The sequence below is a fragment of the Halichoerus grypus genome, chromosome 5 (genome assembly GCF_964656455.1).
Source record: "Halichoerus grypus chromosome 5, mHalGry1.hap1.1, whole genome shotgun sequence".
Lineage (NCBI taxonomy): Eukaryota > Metazoa > Chordata > Mammalia > Carnivora > Phocidae > Halichoerus > Halichoerus grypus.
Genome location: NC_135716.1, coordinates 179725726 through 179746343, shown reverse-complemented (window position 1 = coordinate 179746343; position 20618 = coordinate 179725726). Strand labels below are relative to the sequence as shown.

The window sequence follows — 20618 nt, the reverse complement described above, 5'->3', positions numbered from 1 at the left end:
TTCCTGCCTGTGGCTCTCTCTCTGCTATAGTACCCTGTGCCCAGGTGCAGGGTTCCCCTAGGGCTGTGCCAGGTGCACCCTGGGTGGGGGGGCCGGTTGGGGGGCCAGGCCCGGGCAGCCCTGCCCTTGGGCCCGAGGGGCAGCTGTCCCTTTCCCGAGGCGGGTTTCGTGAGCTGCTCACTGCGGGCTGGAGGGTTTGGTCCTCGGTGCCGAAGGGCGACATCCTGATGCAGAAGGGACCTCATGTTACTGTATATAGACCTGGTGTTGAGTGTGATGAGCTCTCCTTCCTTAAATGGATGAATGTGCTCCCAGGAGAGCGTGTGTCTCGCTCTGTCTTCCTCCCCCGTCTCCCGCTCTCCCTCCCTGTCTCCCGTTAACCTTCACACAGCGTTCAGCTGCGCCCAGAAAAACAGCGCGACCCTCCTTCCGAGGAGCCCCCGCTCCCTCAAGCCCCTGTGCTGCGGCCAGGCGTGGGGACAGACGGCACGGCCACCTCCAGGTGCGTCGTGTAGCTACAGAGTGGGGACACAGTGCAGGGCGAGTGGCCAGGGGGCAGAGCCCCGCAGCGCACTGTGTCCCCCTGGGGGCGTGCGCGCCGCTGCCCGGCCTCGGGCCCGCCGGCAGCCCCGGGGAAGGAGGTGGCCGCGGATCGACGGGTGGGAGACTCGTTGCTGGGGCTGTTCTGTCGCAGAAAACATTTCTTCTGCCTAGGTCCCTTTTGGGGGCTCAGAGCCCAGTCCCCTCCCTGCTGCTGCAGACCCATTCCTGATTCCGTGGCCCAGGGCACCATGCAGGGGTCACGTGACAGTGACTCAACTCTTCCTGACCCTCCCGAGTGTCCAGCCCTCTGGCCGGCTCTCAGGTGTCACCTTTGATGCTCATAATCTCCCGTAACATCCCTGTGGACCCTTGTCCCCACCACGTGCTCCCTAGGGCCAAGCAGATCCCGCATTGCCCCCATCTCCTTGCTGCCCCCGAAGCAGCCAGGCTTCTCAGTCTGCGGGGGCTACCAGCCTGTCTGGGCCGAGGACTCCCCCCGCCCCGTGTCGGGGAGCTGGGTGGGCGGACCCGAGACAAATGAGCAGAGGGCTGGAGGCCTGGTCCCATCCCTCAGCCTCCGTGGGATGTGGCCGGAGACCCTGCTGGGCCACCACCTCTCCTCAGTGAATGGAAACCCCAGGTCCTCGGTGGGTGCTTTGGGGGTCCCCCCATTCAGCTCCTCAGCTTGGTGACCACTTGTCACCGTCTCTAACTTGGTCTCGAACTTTGCAGAGGTCCCTCCTGCAGTGGCCCCAGAGGGGGAGAGCAGAGGGCAGGGAGCCTGGGGCGGGGCTGGCCAGCGCTACTGGGGTGGGTGGTGGCCCCCCGAGACCGGGTGACCCGAGGCCTCACCATCCCCAGCCAGGGGCAGTGGGGTTCAGTGGGCCAGCGGGGCCCTGGGGCTCACATGCGGGAGATGGGGAAGGAAAACTGGACCTGGAGGCCTTTTGCCCTGCGGGTCCTGAGCTCCAATGTCAGCTTTTGAGGACAGAGAGTCTGGCGAGATTTCAGGGAGGAAAAAACCCCTCCCCAAAACGGCGTGAGTGCTGCCTAATAAAGGCAGCTGCTGGACGGAGGGAAAACAGCCCTTTGGAAAAAAAAAGCCTTTCATTAGAAAAATAATGCATTTCATCCAAATAAGGTAAAAATATTTGGAATGGGGCAGAAGTGAGCAGCAAGCAGCGCCCGTCAGGCCTTTCTGGAAGGGGGAAGATTATTAAACTCAATGACAATGTAGTTTTGTAAAGTGTCTTTTAAGAAAGAACCAGCCCCAGCTCCGGGAGGCTGCGGGGCCGCCCTCCTGGCCCCGAGGTCTCCCCGGCCGCCCCCCTGTGACTCCTGGGCTCCGACTCTGCTGTGGCCGAAGGCGCCCCCCCCACCCCAAGCCAGCCTGGCCTGGTGTTGGCGCTGCCCCAGGAGGCTGCTCCCCACCTGCCCGCCCAGCCTCCTGCGCTCTGCGCCGTGGCCTTGACCCCTGGGGCTGGGAAGGAGAGCTTTCTGGGGGCGGGAGGGGGCTGCTGAGTTTGAAGTGTTCGGGGTTTTTCATATTGTGAAGCACATCGAAGAGGTTTAAAAAGCCCGGTCAGTACAGAGAGGAATGGAGAGCACAGATCTCCTCTCCTGTCCGTCCGGGTTTGTGGCTGTGCTTGCAGCCCCCCGCCCCACCTTTATTTTACTAAAGACGGGAAGCTCCTCTTCACCCAGTGGTCCTGTGACTGGCTTGTCTCACTGAAAGTCATGTGGCTTTGGGGGCTCACACCAAATGGGAGTGGAGGGGTTCTCTAGAAGGTTCTTCTCCCACCCTTGCCCTCTGCCCAGCTGGAGGCACTGAGGTTGGCTCTTGGGTCTGGTCCCAGAACCTCCCTCTCTGGTGACTGCCCCAGCCCTGCCCCAACTCTACCCCTGCCCCAGCCCTGCCCCTGCCCTCCCTCTGCCTCAGCTCTACCCCTGCCCCAGCCCTGCCCCTGCCCTCCCTCTGCCCCAGCTCTACCCCTGTGCCAGCCCTCCCTCTGCCCCGGCCCTCCCTCTGCCCCAGCTCTACCCCTGCCCCAGCCCTCCCTCTGCCCCAGCCCCGCCCCTGCCCTGCCCCAGCCATCCTTCTGCCCCAGCTCTACCCCTGCCCCAGCCCTCCCTCTGCCTCAGCCCCACCCCTGCCCCAGCCCTCCCTCTGCCCCAGCCCCGCCCCTGCCCCAGCCCTCCCTCTGCCCCTGCCCTCCCTCTGCCCCAGCCCTCCCTCTGCCCCAGCCCTCCCTCTGCCTCAGCCCCACCCCTGGCCCAGCCCTCCCTCTGCCCCTGCCCTCCGTCTGCCCTGCCCCAGCCATCCTTCTGCCCCAGCTCTACCCCTACCCCAGCCCTCCCTCTGCCCCAGCCACACCCCTGCCCCAGCCCTGCCCCTGCCCCAGCCCTCCCTCTGCCCCTGCCCCAGCCATCCTTCTGCCCCAGCCCTGCCCCTGCCCCAGCCCTCCCTCTGCCCCTGCCCTCCCTCTGCCCCAGCCCTCCCTCTGCCCCTGCCCTCCCTCTGCCCCAGCCCTCCCTCTGCCCCAGCCCCGCCCCTGCCCCAGCCCTCCCTCTGCCCCTGCCCTCCCTCTGCCCCAGCCCTCCCTCTGCCTCAGCCCCACCCCTGGCCCAGCCCTCCCTCTGCCCCTGCCCTCCCTCTGCCCTGCCCCAGCCATCCTTCTGCCCCAGCTCTACCCCTACCCCAGCCCTCCCTCTGCCCCAGCCCCACCCCTGCCCCAGCCCTGCCCCTGCCCCAGCCCTCCCTCTGCCCCTGCCCCAGCCATCCTTCTGCCCCAGCCCTGCCCCTGCCCCAGCCCTCCCTCTGCCCCTGCCCTCCCTCTGCCCCAGCCCTCCCTCTGCCCCAGCCCTGCCCCTGCCCCAGCCCTCCCTCTGCCCCTGCCCTCCCTCTGCCCCAGCCCTCCCTCTGCCCCTGCCCCAGAGCCCAAGGAGGAGGAAGGACAGGCAGGAGACGTTTTCTGACAACCTGATCCTCAGGAGTTTACTTAATCCTTAGTGTTTCTTCATCTGTTTGTTTAAGATAGTTTCTGCCAAGGCACCCAGGGAAGAGGGTCGAAGGCTCCTGGCAACAGAAGCGAAGGGGCTGGTGAGACCCTGCACGTGTGGCTCCAGCCTCAGGTGAAGTGCTCATCTGGGGGTAGACCCCAGTCCTGCCCTGCGCCTTTGCCCTGCACAGCTGTTTCCCACCCTGGGATCAGCCGCCCCTGCTGGGAGGTGGGGGCCAGCCACTGGGGAGACACCCTCATGGTGTGGTGCTGACATGGGACCACCACCCTGTCCATGTGAGGGCCTGAGCTGGGGGGTTGCTCTCTGCAGCTCCTGGGGACCCCCCAGCTCCCAACTCCCCCCACCCCACTCCAGTATTGTTGGGTACCTTTCACGCCAATTATGAACAAACCTTAGTAGTTACTGAGCACTTTAAAGTTCAGGCTCTTCTAGAAGAAGACGTGAGATTTTACTATTTCATAAGGGGAATGCCTGAAGCCTTTCCTTGCTCCCTGACAAGTCCTGGAAGGACCTTCTTTATGGTGACGGCCACATTTTTTAAATCCATCTGCACACTCAGATGCCCGGCCCTCCGCCTCCCCGGCCAGCAGCCCGGGAGAGTCGTTTCTGGGCCTTAGCAGTTCCTAGGATGCCCAGGGGACCCAGGGTGCAGCCCCCAGGCCAGAGGGGAGCTCTGGCCAGGGCTGAGCAGGTTCTCTGGTGGGGAGAAAGCTTTGGGCTTCCCTAGGCCACGCATCCGCCCCGAGCGGGAGCTGGGGCAGGCCGCTCCAGGCACCCTCTGCATCCCATGGGGGCTGCGGGCCTCCTGGGCGCCGCTTCCTGTCGGGCTGCCCCCGGAGGTGGGCCGGCTGCTCCCAGCGAGGGTGGCACGGGCCTGGCCCCACGAGGTTCCCCAGGGCTCCAGCCCGTCCGGGGGGCCCTGCTGTCCACCTGGCTTCCCGGAGGCCTGACCCGGGCCTTGGGGCAGCCGCACTTCGTCCGCCACCCATTGTGCCCTGGTCCGGGGCCAAGACCGCCTGTGGGGCCAGGGCCACCGCATGGAAGGCTGGGGAGCAAGCCGCCCTTGCCCAGGTTCGCTGGGCCTGCTGGCGACGGGGCCCAGGGAGGGGGCCGGCCTGTCGCCGGGTCCAGGTGGGGCTGGGGCAAGGCTGCTCGTGAGTGCCGGGGCCCAACTCGCATGGATGACTCAGCTGCTGGTAGCACCCACGCCAGGCCAGGTCTGTGGGAGGCGGGCAGGCCGCTGACATCAGCGTGAGCCTGTGCAGCTGGTTCTGGCTCTTTCCGAGGGGGTTACAGAACTCTCGGATTTGCCCCAGTTTGGATGTAGGAGTAGCACGCCACCGAGCCTAGTTAAACCCAAGAACGAAGCCGTGTTTTCCTGCATTTCCTACTGAGGCCAGCAAGCCGTAGGCAGTGCCGGGGGGCCTGGGCCCACTCCTGGTGGGGGGCGGTGGGGGGGCCGCTGCAGCTGCAAGCCCCCCCCCCCCCCCCCCCCCCGGCAGTGGGCACTGGCTCCGGGGGGTCATGTGGCCACTTCTCTCTGCCCTCATCCGGGGCGGCGCCTGGGACTCGGCCGGTGAGAGCTGACCTGGTGCAGCGTCCTGATGGGTCACAGGCCCTTATCCAGCCCTTAGGCTGTTTGGAGGGGCACGTTGAGACCCAGCGCCCCCCTCCCTGGCCCGGGGCCAAGGCCTTCCTGATCTATCCCCCTGGGCCCTTGTGCCTGCCTTGTCCTGAGTCTAGCGTGGAAGCCGGGCCTGCCCGCAGCTTGGCTGGGCCTCCCTCCTGTCCACTGTGTGTGGGTCTGCCGACATCCATCTGGGCGGGGAGGACCCGGGGGCAGCTGGGGAGGGGGCATTTGTGTTGGGGGGGCCGCATCTGCTCTGAGTCTCTCCTCCCTCCCCTGGGCCCCAGGGGTCCCTGAGAGGCAGCTGACGTTGGAGCCCCCGAGAGCTGGCCCTCCAAGGCCCCTGTGGGGCCTGCCCCCTGGCCCCCTGCTGCAGCACCCAGAGCAGCCCTGTGGTCACGCCACCCACTCACCCAGCTGAGGTCCGGGCTTGGCTCCGCGCCGCCCCTCAGGCCCCATGGGAGGGCTGCTCGGCCCACTAGGGCCTGTGAAGCTCCAATAATGGTTTTAATTTGTTGAACTTGTGTTTTATCCCATAAATTAGTCACTGTTTTATTTAACAGAATCGAGATATCCACAAACAATAGGCGAGTTCCAACTTGAACATTTTAATAAGACAGAAAAAAGTATATATTTTCGCGTCTGTTACAAACATATTTATGTAAATAGCCTGTGGGCTGCGTTCCAGGAAGAAAGAAGAAAAGGAAGGGCCTTTTGTGCTGGGGCTGGGCTGGGAAGGAGGCTTTGTGGTGGGACCGACAGGGAGCAGGGTGCTGGGCGGGTGCAGACCCAGGACACTGGGAGGGAGAGGCAGCCCCCCGACCCCCCGCTGGCCGCCCCCCCGCCCGGCCCTGGCCCCAGCCGGCTGCTGCCCAGCCAGGGGAGCAGGGCGCTGTGGGGCCTCACCTTCCCGGCCCCCAGTTCCCGCTCAGGAAAGCGGGTGTGCTCAGTGCAGGGCTGTGACCCGCAGGGAGATGCTCCTCCAAGTGGAAGAATGTCCCCGCCCCCGTGGGGCTCTGGGATGCTTTGGCCACCTGGAAGGACGTCAGCTCAGGGCAAGGCTGGCAAGATGGTGCTGACGATGAGGGTTAGTGGGAAGTGGGTCACCATTTAGAAGTGTCAGGGCAAACGAGGCATGAGGCCTGCGCTCTGGGCCAGGCCTGGTGGCGGTCCACGCACACTTGCGAGGGAACCTCCCCCCGCCCCCTGCCAAGGGGCCACCAGGGCCGGCAGTTCAGGCCTGGGGCTGGTGGCTGCGGACCTAGGAGTTGGCCCTCTCTGGCTCTGCCCCGCTGTGCTCCAGGCAGGAGCCGAGCCAGCATCCGGATCGGATCCGGGTATGCACCGTTCCCAGCCCAGGCAGGTCCCTGCAGGAAGGAGGAAGGAGCCGAAGGAGGAGGCAGAGGGATGACCCTGCCAAACGCCTGCCCAGTAGCCCCGGCTGCGAGAGGTTGGGCTGGCCAGGGTCTCAGGGGGCCCGGGGAGCCCATGGAACCTTTACCTGCGGCCAGAGGCTTCCATGCCAGTCGGCTGTGCCCTCTGGCAGCCGCTGAGCCTCCCGTGCAGGCAGGACGGGAAGGAGGCCACCCTTTGGGTGGACAGGGCCTGAGCTCCCCACCGTTTGTCCCCAGCAACCTGGAGGAACTTGGCCCCATCCCAGGGTGGAACTGGTCTGCCCCTTTCCTGCCAGGGTTGAGGGGTGACCAACTCCCTCCACTCCTCCCTGCCCTGTGCCATCCTGCACAGCTGGGTCCCCGCCAGCCACTTGGGGCTGGTTTTAAAAATAAAAGATAACTTGATAGATTTTTTTCCAGTTTTTATTGAGTGAAAATGTCAAACCTTGCATCAGTCATGCAAAAAAAAAAAAAAAAAATCAAATAAATAAAACACATATATTAAATTTCTAATAGCACTAAATTCAAGTGGAAAAATATTCAGTTAACCAGGTGCCGAGGAGACCAGATTCAAGTAATCAGAGCACACACTGTTCAGTTCGGTTTTCACGTTCTGCATTTTTCGTCTCAAAACCTCTCTATATATCTCTATATATCTATATATGTATATACATATAGATATATACACACACATATGTGCATACGTTATTTTATATTTATATATATACACATACATAGTTATAAAACATTAAAAAGAGCATTGGTGGATCAAGCATTGTTTTCCCCACAGAAAGAAAATAAAACAAAATTACACATTAAAATTCAAAATGAGCTAGCGATGGCTTATAGTCCTAGTGTGCAATATGAAGGTTACAAAAGGCCAGACTTCGCACTGTCGGCGTCTCCGATTTTCTTTTTTCTTTTTATTTTTTTGTTTAATTTTGCTACATTGAAAAATGTTTTTGTGTTTTGCTTTTTTGTTTTTTTTGTTTGTTTCTTTGTTTTTTTCCTTTACAAAACTCCCTCCACACACCCAGCGGTTCCGTGGTAGGGCACAGAGTCTGGGCGAGTGCTCAGCAGCAGCGTGGCGCCCACAGAATTCAGGAGGCTCTGGTAGGGGCTGTTTTAGACAACGATTTGCTGCCTGATGAATCAGGTACGCTCCGTCTGACCGCTCCTCCCTCCCTGCTCCCTCCCCAGTGCAGATGATCCTGGCTCTCTGGCTGTGGGCAACCAAGAGGACACACACACACACACACACACACACACACACACACACACACACACACGGACCAAAAAAAAAAAAAAAAAAAAGAAACCAGTGCCCCCTGCCATCTGGGGCTCCCCTTGGAGATCTGTGGGGAGGCTCTGGGTGGCAGGCCTCCTCCAGGCTGGGCTTGGCTCTCTCCCTGTGGCCGGGTCTCAGGGTCCCACCTGAGCCAGGCGGGTGGCCAGGACTGAAGACACGGGAAGCCCTTGTCCCTGTGGCACCCCCCTCCCCGCAAGCTGGGCTTGGTGACCTCATCCACTCTGGGAAGGGGGGACGTTTTGCAAAGGGAAGCAAGTCTGGATGGGTTGCACCAAAGAAGCATCCCAAACAAAAAAATAAAATAAAAACAAACTGGAAAAAAAAAAAAAGCCCTACAAAGCCACACGCATAACCAATAGAGAAAAACTCAAATGTTAACTACAAACTTGTATCAACAGTAATAGTCCTTTTTCCTTGTTTCTACAAAATTCAAGTTAAAAGTTGGAATCACGCAGCTCCCGTCAGTGCTAGTGTGAAGACAGACAGCCTCAAACTGGTAAGGCCTCTAAAATAAATGCGAAACGAAACCCCACGTGAGCGATTGCACTCGGTCTCCAACCCCAGGGCTGGTCCGAGGCGGGCCTGTGCTCTCGCGGCCCGCCTGCCTTTTTTTTTTTTTTTTGTTCTATGTAGAATAATAACCTTTACAGGAAAAATACTGTACAACTTTCTCGCATTTTTTCCCCCATTTTGAATATTAAAGCCCCAGACAGTGGTATCCTTCCTGTTCCCACCACGTGGGTGGCTGAGGCCCCTACCGGGCCCAGCACCCCGGCACCGGCTGCTCTTCGGTTTGGAAGCGAACGCAGCCTCGGCCTCCCCCCGGGGGCAGAGGCTGGGGCCTGGGAGTCCCCGAGCGGCAGGCCGAGGCGCGTCGCCTCCGGGCCGCAGCCCTCAGGAGCAGACCCCAGGGCCGGGCCCTGCGGTGGGGCGCAGCGCCCCGGCCTCCCGGCTTGGCTAATTCCGTGGGGTTCCCTGCGGTCCCTGCAGTGTCGCCGGCGCTGCTGCCTCTGCCCCGCCCCCCCCACCCCCCCCAGGGCCGGGAGGGAGCGTCTTAGCTGCATGAATGGGAGGCCCTGCCAGATGCTACTGCGGCCCGCCTCTGGGGGTGAGGGGAGGGGGTCGCGGTGACCCCCAGCGCCCTTCCCGGTCCTGAGCAATGAGGAATCCCACCGGCGTGGTCGTGGGGCCCGGGGCCCGGCCGCGGGGAGGGGCGCGCGGGGCGGCTGCCCGGTTGTCTGCGCCACCCTCGCCCTCGGGGGGGCCCCCTGCTCCTCGGTCCCACCCCGGACAAGAGCACCTTCTGTTTCCCTGAAGAAGAAGATCCCCGAAGTGCAGCCAGAGGAGGGTCGCTCGCAGCCGGTCCTTCCAGCCGCTGGCCGCGCGCCGCGGGCGGGGTGGGGGCGGTCTGGGAGCACCAGAGGGAGGCCCCCGCCTCTGTCCTGAGACGGACTCGGGGTCCGGAAGCACCAGCGGGGCCGCCTCGAGCCCCGCAGCGGGGGCGACCGTCTCGCTCTGGACCGAGGGCAGCGTTACACATAAATAGCATCTCTTACAAAAGGAATCGCAACGGCCACCAGAGTGGGGGGGGGCGGGCGAGGAGGCCCCGGGCCCGGTCCCCGCGTCCCTCCCCCCGACGGGCCGGCTAGGGCGAGGCTGCGGCGGGCGCAGGGGCCGCCAGCTCCGGGCTCCGCGCCCCGGGCCCCCCCGCCGCCGCCTCGGGCAGCGACTCCTCCTCTGAGTCGGTGCGCAGGTCCTCGTCGTCGTCCTCGTCCTCGTCGTCCTCGTCGTCCTCGTCGTCGTCCTCATCCTCGTCCTCGTCCTCGTCCGCCTCCTCCTCGGGCAGCTCCAGCTCCTCTTCCTCGTCCTCCTGTGACGACTCTCCGGCCGCGGGCACGGGTGCGGGCGCGGCGGGGCCGTCGCGGGGCCCGGGGCCGTCGAGCGGGCCGGGGTCGCCCGGGGCGCCCAGCCCCAGCCCCAGCCCTCCCGGGCCACCGGCGGCGGCGGCGGCGGCGGCGGCGGCGGCGGGCGGCAGGAAGAGCAGGGCGCCCCCCGGCTCGGCGCCCAGCGACAGCGCGCCGTCCAGGCCGACGGCGGGGCCCGGGGAGGCGGCGGGCGGCTCCCCGCGCTCCTGCTTCTCGTGCTTGCGCTTGTGCGAGTCCATCTGCGACATGCCCACGACCGTGTGGCGGCAGCCGGGGTAGGTGCAGTGGAAGTGCGAGCACTTGAGCTTGTACTTGCAGTCGGGCACGGCGCAGTCGGCGCTGGAGCTGAACTGGCAGAAGCCCGCGGCGCTGATCACGTCCTGCTTGCCGTGGTGCTTGCGGTGCGCCGTGACCTTCGTGCTGTCCGTGCAGCGGAAGCGGCAGCGCAGGCAGTGGAAGTGCGTGCTGCTGCCCGAGAAGGGGCAGTCGGCGAAGTGGCAGCGCAGCGAGGCCTTGAAGCGCTTGAAGTCGTCCAGCACCAGGTTGTCCACGCGGTCGTGGTGCTGCGCGTGCTTGTACATGTGTGTGCGCCCGCAGAACTTGTAGCCGCAGTTCTCCCGCGTGCAGTGGTAGTGGGTGACCTTGAGCGAGAACTGGCACGCCGCGTCCTTGCAGTCCTCGTAGAGGTCGAAGCGCCGGAAGCCCTCCAGCATCATGCCCTCGTCCAGCATCTTCCGCGAGGAGGCCGTCTTGCGCCGCTTGCCGAACGGCGACATGTCCTCGATGATCCAGAAGCGCTTCTTGGCCCCAGAGGCTGTGGGCATGGAAATGGTGTTCCCTGGGGAGGGGCAGGGGGGGTCAGTGCCCACCCCCCCGCCCGGGGCACCATTCCCAGGATCACACACCCACGCCGGGTCCCCAGTCCTGGCACCACACGGCCAGAGGGCGCCCCTGGGGGGTCAACGCCTTGGCTTCCCCGGGGCTCTGGGGGCCTCTCCCCCTCCCCCTCCCCAGAAGAGCCGGGGAGCCCCAGGCTTCCCCTTGCATCATCGCATGTCTGCAGGATGAGGGCACAGGCATCCGCCCGGGGTGGCAGAGCAAGCAGCCCGGGGGGAGGGGCGGGATGTGGTGGCTGCTTCCTGGCCAGTTTGGGTGGGAAGTGAGGACACGTCCCGGCGCTAATTGAAGCTGAAGGGGGAATCTAGGTCGGCAGAGTATAATTACCCAGGTTGGCCGGGGGCCAGGACGCCATCATGCACCCGCCTCTAATGAGGGACAGGCCAGTTCCTTCTCCAGCTGGCTAACCAGTTTCCCCGGCTGCCCACCTGTCTGCACAGGGGACCAGCCTACTTGGAACAGGGATGCCAAGCACCCCGGGGCTGTTTGGGACTGCAACTCCCTGCCCCGAGGGACACCTTCCCCTTCATACCAGAAGGTTCTTTAAAGTCTTGTTGGGGTCTTCTGGCTCCAGTTAGCTGGGAGAGGACAGCTCTGCTGAGGGGCCAGGCCTGGAGCAGGGGCTCAGCCAACAGATGGGTGCCCATCTGTGCCCTCCCTACTGGATGCAACCGCCTCCCTAGACTTCGGATGCCCCATGCCAGGCTGCCTGATCCCCTTTCTGGGAGGCACCAGGCCCCTACTCCTGCGGGGTGAGGGGCGCGGCACAGGCCACGGGGGAAAGGGCAGCAATCCTAGCGCTCCCTGCCCCACACCCTAGAAACCAGAGAGAAAGCTTCAGGGCCCGGCCCTAGCCGGGGTCAAGGGTGGGCATCCTCCAGCCTTCTCCCACGTGGCTGACGCGTTCAGCCCGCCCTGAACCTGCCTAGACGCCCAGCCTCCATGGACCCCTGGGCCGCATCGTCCACTAAGGGAATAGACCCAGTCACCCACCCTTAGCGGGTGAAACCAAGGTCTGCCACGGGGTGGGGGTGCCCAGCGGAGAACCAGGGAGGGTCTGGGGCCTGGAGATGCAGGCGCGTGCGGAGTGGTTCTGCCTGGTTATGGTACAGGGCTCTGCCTGGTTATGGCGGCAGCTTCCCGTGGGCTGAATCCCACGAGGCGGGGCCCCCCTGCTCTGCTCTCCACCACACCCCCGGGCCTGGCACTCAGCAGAATGTGAGGCCCAAATGAGTGAGGGAAGGCGCAGAGCCGGGGTGATGAGTACACCCCGGAGGGGAAAGGAGGGCAGGTCTCATCCCCGCAGGGCATCAGATGTGTGTGGGGGGGGCTTGAGGGTGGGCGCGGGAGGCGTGTCTGCCATTGAGCACTGCCTGGGGCCTGGGCCACACAGACTCCCCCCTTCTTCCTGCTTGGCCCCAGGGATGGGGGTTCAGGCTGACATCAGGACCCTGGCTGGACCCAGTGCCGGGCAGGGGCGGAGAGGAGCGGTCCGCGGGGCAGAGACTAGGCTCTCTGGTCTTGGGGGGGTGCTGGGCTGTGAGGGGCACAAGGCGGCCCTGTCCTCGGCCCGGCAAGGCCACAGGAAAAGGTCAGGCCCCGGATCACGGCCTCGATGGTCAGCCGGGGTGACAAACACTGGCGGGAAGGTGTGTGCGAGTTACCTGCGGCGTCCTGAACTAGGGGGGCGTCGCCTTGTACTGGACATGGAGTAGCAGTGATGGGCGGGAAGCAGGGTGGGCTGCTGACAGGGCGGCCCAGGCCCCGGGGGGCTCCGAGAGTGGCACTGAGCAGAGAGTATGAGACACAGGGCGGAGAAAAGAGGCATGGGAGGGAGGGGAGGGGCGCCCGGAGCACGGCCGCTGAGAAGGATGGGGTCAGTGGGGGCTGCGGAGCCACGCGGGCAGCCTGGTCACCAGCGGCGGCAGGAGGAGGAGGAGGAGGAGCCGAGCAGCCTGGAGAGGGTGGAGAAACGCAGGGGGGAGAAAAAAAAAAAGGAAACCAAAACAAAGAAAAAACAAACAAAAAAGAACCCAAATGAGAAACCCAATGGCAGAAGCAAGTATGATATGAAAACATGTGGACAGATGAGGAGCAGAGAGGCGCCACGACAGAGTGGGGAAGGAGGTGGCAGGGGGAGGAGAGGACGGGACGGGCAGGCTGTGCGGGGGAGGTCACGGGGGGCTCGGGGAGGGCCTGCGGCCGAGCCCAGCGGCCGCTGGGGGTGCTGGGCCTACCTGCCCTCCTGGCGGGGGGCGGGGCTGTGCTGCTCTATTCGGTTAGTGCTCGGAGAGGACAAGCCTGGGGTCCTCTCCTGGAAACCGAAGCCAAGGGCTGAGTGCGGGCAGGAGGTGGCCTCCATGACCCGCGTCCCACAGACCCGCAGGCTCTGCCAGACCCAGAGGCTGGCTCTGTCCCCCCTTGAGGCCACTTGACCATGCCCTTCCAGTCCTAAGACCGACCCAGCAGTGCCGTGGGCCTTGGGAGGAGGGGCCTGGCCAGGCTGGGAGTCTCCGGGCGCCCGCGGTCTCTTCCTGGCCCGCTGCTGGCGCCGTCCCCGCTCCCTGGCCACGCACTCACCTGCCGCCGTGCTCTCGTTGCCCACGGGGGTGCTGGAGCAGCTTCGGTCCATGGTGGACGACTCAGAGGACACGGCGCCCGGGCTGCAGCCCGTGTAGTCCATGTACTCATCTGTCTCCGTGTCCATCAGGCTCGGGGGGCCCTGAAAGGAAGCGGGGGGGCCCTGAGGAAGCTGGGCTGGGGGCCTCGCTGCCTTCAGGGCGGCGCGGGCCCCCCACCTGGAAGCAAGAGCAGGATGGGGTGATGCCCTGTCGCCACCCCAGGCGGAGGAGGGGGCGGCGGCTGGCCGGGGGCTCTCACCTGGGAGGGGGGCACGCGATCGAAGTTCTTCCCCAGCATCCTCCGCATGTGCTTCCGGGCGTGGGAGGTCATCTGGTGCTTGAGGAGGAAGGAGAACTGGCAGCCCTCCCGGATGCAGTGGAAGTGGCTGTTCACCTGGTTGTACTTGCAGCCTGCGGACACAGCCCCGCCCGGCCGTGAGCGCCCCGCGCCGCCCAACGCTCGCCGCACCTGCTGCGTGTCGGTGGCCTTCTGGGCACTGGTGTCCAGGGAGAGGGCACGTCCCCCCCGACCGCGGGGGCATTCCTCTGAGGAGGCCTTGTACTCCACCCCACCCCCAGGTGGCAGGAGGGCATGTGACGTGGCAGGCTGGGCCCCCCATCCCCTGTCCCCCCAACGGAGAGATCCCGGGGCTCCAGGCGAGAGACCCTAGTGACCCGTCCGCCAGGTCAGCCCCCTCCCAGCAAGCAAGACATGTCTTCACGTCTCCTCTGGGGAGCCCGGGTGCCTGTCCCCGGACCTGTTTAGGCCTCTGCCCTGCCCCCACCCCACCTCCGCTTGGCTCTGGGCTGAGAACAAACAGAGCGCGGGCAGGGCTGAAACAGTGTCGGTGCAGGGCAGGTGAAGGCCTGCCCGTTGCCATGGCACCGGGGCTGGCCAGGTGTCTTATATCATCCCCCAGCTTTGTTTGGCCCCAACTACCACCCAAAACCCCCAAAGTTGAGTAAATACGGACAGCTACGGAGCACCCCGACACCCGTAAGCTGAGCCCGAGAACAGCACGGGCCACCGAATGTTGACCTCTGTTGCCACAGTTACCAACCCTCTCCCAGGCCGTGAATTCTTTTTGAATTAATACTTGAAAGAAAGGTTTGTTTCCTGCCCTTTTCTGGCAGTTGCCCTGAGTAGCTCACCCTTCCCCTCTGGAAGGGCCAGTGCGCAGAGGCCGCGGCCCCACCTCTGGTCCCCCAAGGCCCTGCTGCTCCCCCGACCTGAATCCCAGCTGGCCCGGCCTGCAGCCCAGATGTCTGGCCCGCCTGCCTCGGGGCCACCTGCCTTCCAGTTTCCAGTTTGTTCCTGGCAGATTCCTGCCCCACATCTGTAGGCCCAAGAACATGTGGCTCCATCGTGAGGCACATGGGTGGGCTCTGCCCTCTGCCCGCTCATCCCAGAGCCCCCTCCCCAAAAGGCATCCCCAGGGCAAGCTGGGGCCAGGGAGTGACTCGGGGGGCCCCGGGTCAGGGGCTGTGGACGGCTTCCCGGCTGAGGCCCCAGCTCTCACAGCAGACTCCGCTCCCTGGCATCTGCTGCGAAGCTCAGGACACGTGTGGCCTCCTCCTTCTGGGTCGCCCAGGTCGCAGATGCTCTGGGCTGACCCACAGTGTACCTGCTTGTCCCACCGGATCCCTGCCACTAAGCACGGTGCTGGCCAGAGCAGACGCCCCAAAGCCTTACTGCCACCCCCCCCCCACCCGCCGCCTGCTGCAACAGCACGCTCCGCACGCAGCCGTTCCGCAGTAAGCATCTGCTGCACGAACACACGAGCAGACAGAGCAGGGTCCGTTCTGGACAAAGCCCTTGTAGTGCAAGCCCTGGAAAGCGACCCCAGGGCAGGCCACTTCAGGAGCTCCTACGTTACCGGCACGGCCTCGAGGGAAAAGGAAAGAGCGCCGGGGTCAGGGCCTGCCTCTGCCCATGTGGCGTTTTCCTTGGGGGGAGGGGTGGTGGCTGGAGTGTTCCGAGTCACCCTCGCCCTTCTTCCTGGGCTCTTTGTGTTGGACAGTGTTGCCCCCGTGGCAATTCCTAGCCTGTGAGATCTGGGACGTTTTTAAAGAACTGTGGAGCCTGAGAGGCAGGGACAAGAGGTGGGTACCGGGAGAGGGGGCCAAGGCTGCACCCCTGCCCCTTGCCGCAAGCCGCCGCCCCCAGCCCCAGCCGCAGTACCTAGCCTGCCACACTCCTCGCGCTTGGTGAAGTACTTGAACCCGTTGGCCGCCCGCCGCTCGGCCTTCTCGTGCTTCTTTATGTGCCATGGCAACTTGGTGGTGATGTTGGTCACGAAGTAGCAGCCAGTCCGGAGGCAGTGGTAGTGTCCACGCATCCGGAACTCGCAGTGCTGCAGGGAGGGGCAGGGGTCAGGAGCAGGCGGACGGCCTCGTGAGCTCCCACCTGGCCCCCGCGTCTGGGCCATGGCAGGCCCTCCTCCGTGCTCAGAATCAGGAATCGGATACAGGCCTTTCACGTGTGCAAAAGCAGTATTGTCCCTTTTGTCATTTGACTGAAACATCCAACCTGGTGATCTTGCCAACTGCCTCCGATCCCACACCCAGAGCAGACATCACTAATCTATCCCTGCACTCTTCTCTGCATCGCCCAGCTCTGGGATCAGACTCCTTCTCAAGGCACTCTACCAAACAGCCCCTACCAGTCTCGGGGTAGGCCTTTATTAAGGTGAACTTGATCTGCCCTTCCTGTCTGGGGCACGGACAGTTGAATCTCTAACTGCCCAGTGGGCCTAGAATTGTAAAATTCTCGGCGTGTGGGGAAAGGGAGCCCAGTTCCAAGACCGGCGCAATGATGCCAAGTGTAGAGCAGCTGTCCAGCATGACGTCCCCACTGAGGGCCGGGATGACATGACAGACCTCACCAACGGAGCCCCAGTCTGGACCCCTGCCCAGGGGCCTTCAGGGGCCGACAGTGCCCTTTCCAGGGACGGGAGGAGGCCAATTCAAAATGGGCGTGAGAAACGGAATCCCTGCCAGGAGGAGCTGGTCCCGGGCCCTGCCCCCCGCCCCGTGCTGACCCCCACTCCCCGGGCCCTGCTGCCCTGCCCTGTGCTGACCCCTACCCCCTGGCCCTGCCCCCGCCCCCTCCCCGTGCTGACCTGGTTGGGACAGAGACACTGAAGTGAGTAGTACGCGAACTGGTCTCGCACGTTCACCAGGTTGTTGTTGGGGTTGATGTGGTCCAGGCAGTGTGACTCAGCCTTGCCCGAGGTTTTGCAGACGTACTTGCAGTTCCCAAAGAGACAGTGGAAGTGGAACTTGCTGGCATACTTGCAGTCCGTTGCGAGGCAAGGATCGCTGGAATGAAACCACAGCCCAGAAGGTCATTGGCATTCCCAGGGCCCTCCCCACGGACATCCTGACATTTGTCATGTTGGGGTTCTGCTCCCTCATCCCCTGGGGTGCAGCCCAGAGGACTGGCCCCTGGGCTGCCCTCCTCCCGCACCTCAAGTGGCTTTGGCCAGAGGAGACTACAGATCCCAGCATGCATTCCTGCCTTCTTTTTGGAGCTCGGATGGTGCAGGAAGGATTGCAGTGTGAAGGCTGCCCAGAGCATTGCATGCTGGGACACGTAGTTTCCATGGCCACACCTCAGGATTATAGATAAGGACGGCTGCAGTAACCTCTTGGATGTGAAACTGAGAGATGGCGCTGCCAGCCCTGGCGGGGGGCCAGTGAGGGCCTGGCAGGCCTGGCACGGGCACTGCCCTGGGTGTGGCTGACTGACAGGGTGCAGATGGGTGGGCAGCCCTACCAGGAAGCTCCGCTACCACGGGGCCTCGACCAGTGGGGATGCGTGCCTGGTGTCGTGTGCTGCCGAGGCGCACGGCTGCTGGGGGCCCCCAGGGTCGGCCCAGGGCGTGGGGCTCCCGCCCACTCAGAGAACCTCACAGGCCAGCTGAGTGGTGGAGCTTGGGGGGCAGAGGGGTGCTGGGCTGAGCCCCCCCGCCCCGTGCCGGCCTGCCCAGGGAGCAGCAGCCCTGCCCCACGGCCTGCCCCCCTGGGCGGCAGACAGGTGCAGAGGACGCTGTGCCCCAGCCTTCAGCCCTGGCCGCCCCCACGGCCACCCCTATGGCCGCCGTGGGGTGGGAACCCGACCGCGCTGGGGAAACTTAAGAGGGCTGCTGCTGAGGGCGAGGGGGACTGGAGGAAACTCGGGGAGGGACGGGGAGGAGCGCAGGTCCCCTTCCATGCCATAGGCCCAGCCCCAGGTGCTCAGAGAGGGAGGACAGCTGCCGCTCAGGCGGTGTGTGTTCACATCCAATTTATTACTTTTATTGAGAACAGGAAGCCGCACACATAACGATACAGAGTCACCGTTCTCGCCACAAGGCGCCACCACCATCCAGTGAGGAAGGGCCCTTCCACCCCTGAGAGCTCAGGCCATTGTGCAGATGGGCGCGGGCCTGGGGGGGGGGGTGGCGCCTAGCCCCCTCGCCCCCCCACCCATGACTTCGCTTGTTCCGCAGAGGCTTGGCCGTGGGTGCGAGCCACAGAGACCCGCAAGGAGGCCCAGGGCGAGATGCAGCCCACCACTCCCAGTCCACCCAAGCGGGTCCTCACTGTGTCACCACTGCCCCTCGGGAACAGCGGCCACCCCCCCCCCCCCACCCAGCTGGCCACTCCGGGAACAGGCAGGGAGGCCAGGGAAGCAGCATCTTTGGCTAGAAGGCCATCGCCCGATGATGGTGTCCCAGAGAGGCTGGGGACAGCCAGGGCTAAGTGCAGGGTGAGGAGCAGGGCCTCCGCGGCTCCCCTTACTAGCACCTACTCCCGAGACACGCGGGGGACACGGGACTCCCGGCTCATCGAGGGACTCACTTCTCCTGGAACTGCAGGAATCCGGGTTTGACCTGGGGCTTGGCGTTTTCTAGAGAAGTCGTTGCCAAGGGTGAAGTGGGCAGGTGAGGCACTGATGCTGGAATCTGAGGCATCTGGGGTATGGTGGAAGCGAGCTGCTTCCAGGCGAGCAGCGTGGGGGTGGAGGGCACGGCGGCCGGGCTGGGAGTGGGACCATCCAGAGAGGAAACCGTGGCTGTGGTGACAGGAGGCGCTGGAGGGGACGAGGGGGCCAAGGCAGGTTTGGTCTCCGCAGCCGAGGCGGGGAAGGAGGCCTCTGCGTTTCCCTTCACTGCTCCTCCCTCCGTCCGGAAGTGGAAGCTGCAACAGGCAGAAGCCACGTCTCAGGTGGGGAATGACGAGGGCCCCGAGCAGGTAGCCTTTCCCGGGGTCTGACCCCATCACAAGCCTAGGGGCCCAGTGTCCCCCTTCCCTCCCTCCCCCCGCAGTCCCCAGTCCTAGGCATGACCCTACCAGGAAGGAAGGACTGACAACAAACGGCCGTATCCTCTGGTCCTCAACTTGGGCTCCTGGCTCGGCCCTAACTGTACCTTCCTACCTGTGACCTTCCTGTGTGGCTGTCCCTAGCTCCTCCCTACACAGAGCAGGGGGGGACAGGGACAGCAGGCCCTGGCGCACGAAGTCCGTGCTTCCAGAATCTGCTCTGAGAATTAAAGGCGGGTCTCAGCCTTCGAAGTTGGCTCTTCTTCAGACTAGCAGCTGGGCTGCCTAAGCCGTAAGCAGAGCCTGAGTGAGGGCCCAGGAGCCTCGGTCTGTTTTAAATGTCGGCAAGTTCTGGGTTCAATTATGCTAGGCGGCTGGCCTGCTGCTTTTCAGCTCAATGGGTTTACAAGTTGATTTCCTTATTTTTAGGTCAAAGAGAATCTACTAGTCTACAATACTGTGGCTGGGAAAGGTCTTCACCTAGGGTCCCTGCCTGGGTCAGAGAGGGGTCTCTCTGGCTAACTCTGCAGGGAACATGTGCGGTCAGGCTGCCGGCTGCACTGGGCGGGGGACGGGGGGGGGCAGAAGCAGACCCTGCTCCGGGTCTCTCTGTGGGGCCTGGATGGGCTCCGAAGATGCTGCTGGGAGCTGAGCAGGTGGAAGGGCGGGAGGCCGGCCTTTCTTTCAGGCAGGACCTTCTAAGAAGCCAGCTCAGCTTCTGAGGTCTGGTGGGAGCTGCACATGGGTCCCTGCTTGGAAAGCAGCTAGAGGCCCGCGCAGCCCCTGGGCCCACCCAGCCCAGAGCCTGAGCCTGGCTGGGATGAATGAGGCTAGGTTGCCGTGGGCCCCGGGGACCCCCACTCACTTGGCGTGCTTGATGGCCCCGTCCAGGGTGCTGAAAAGCGCGCCGCACTCCTCCACCACACAGTGGAAGTGGGCCTTGTGAAGGAAGTCACACTGGGCATCACAGAAGTCCTTGGTGCCAAACCTGGCAGAGGAACCGGTGGTCAGAGGAGACCCTGGGGCACTGGCCACCACGACGGGTGGGCGTGGCCCTCCCTGCTCTTTTGCTCTGCCAGGAAGCCCCTCACCTTCGAAGGTACACCTTCCAGGGCTCGGACAGCTTCTCCTGAACCAGTCCCTTCACAGCCTTGCCCACAAAGGGCGAGGACTCCACGGCGGCGCTGCCCTCCGCTTCCGTCTTGATGTTCAACAGGCTGCCGAGGTTGGGGTTGCCCTGAGACATCTGCGAAGAGCACAGGGGCCGTGCTTGAGGCTGGGGACCTCAAGACACAAACGTGGCCGCCCTGGGAGCAGCAGCAGCTCTGGGTCACTCGGGCCTCTGGCAACAGACCGGAGCCACTGAGAGGAGAGGAGGCCTGGCCCCACGAGGCTCTGGCCATAGCCGAGCCTGCTCTGAACGGATGCTGCCCCAGGCAACGTGCAGCACTACCCTGGCCCCGTGGAGATGCCAGGGCTCCTCCACACAAGCCCCGTGGTGCTAAGATCCATCACTCAAGCTAAGGCCGAGACTCTGGGCACATACTCCAGCCTAGCTTTTCCCAGACTTCGTGGCTCCCTGGTTATTTTCCTGCCAGGTTTTCAAAAGAAGTGCAGGAGGAGGAGAGGGGGGGAACCCCTATGAATTCCTTGAGAACAAGAGAAGGCACACAAAGGAGGAGCAGAGAGGGAGGGAGGGAGGCTCATGGGGTGAGATCAAGATGGCTCACTGCTGCTGGGCCCCGGAGGGGGAGTGGGGAGGGGGAGCCCATGTAAAGGCTCGACCCACATGGGGCATGGGGCCCTGACAGGAAGGAACGAGGGGGTGCGGGGGGCAGTGACCCGAGAAGGGAAAAGGAGAGCAAGAGAGCTAGGAGGGAGGGAGGGAAGGCGGAGGGCACGGGGCCTGTGGCGGAGGGCAGAGGGCGGCAGGGGGCTCCTTCCCCGCCAAGGGCCCAGCCAGGACCCCCACCG

General features: G+C 64.0%; 1 protein-coding gene across 3 annotated transcripts in view; it reads right to left on the bottom strand.

The window, feature by feature from the left end:
- Nucleotides 1–6992: 6992 nt before the first annotated feature.
- CASZ1 (castor zinc finger 1) overlaps nt 6993–20618 on the bottom strand; it is a 55150-nt gene continuing 41524 nt past the window's right edge. For 2 of the 3 annotated variants that reach the window (XM_078073798.1, XM_078073800.1), the window contains 8 exons: nt 19736–19890; nt 19510–19632; nt 18183–18521; nt 16460–16658; nt 15520–15691; nt 13597–13748; nt 13297–13438; nt 6993–10657 (listed from right to left, as the gene is read on the bottom strand). In XM_078073798.1, the coding sequence (XP_077929924.1) occupies nt 9540–10657; nt 13297–13438; nt 13597–13748; nt 15520–15691; nt 16460–16658; nt 18183–18521; nt 19510–19632; nt 19736–19890 (2400 nt within the window). In that variant the 3' untranslated portion in view covers nt 6993–9539. The remainder of the gene's footprint in view (nt 10658–13296; nt 13439–13596; nt 13749–15519; nt 15692–16459; nt 16659–18182; nt 18522–19509; nt 19633–19735; nt 19891–20618) is intronic. The other variant, XM_078073799.1, reaches the window with a different exon arrangement.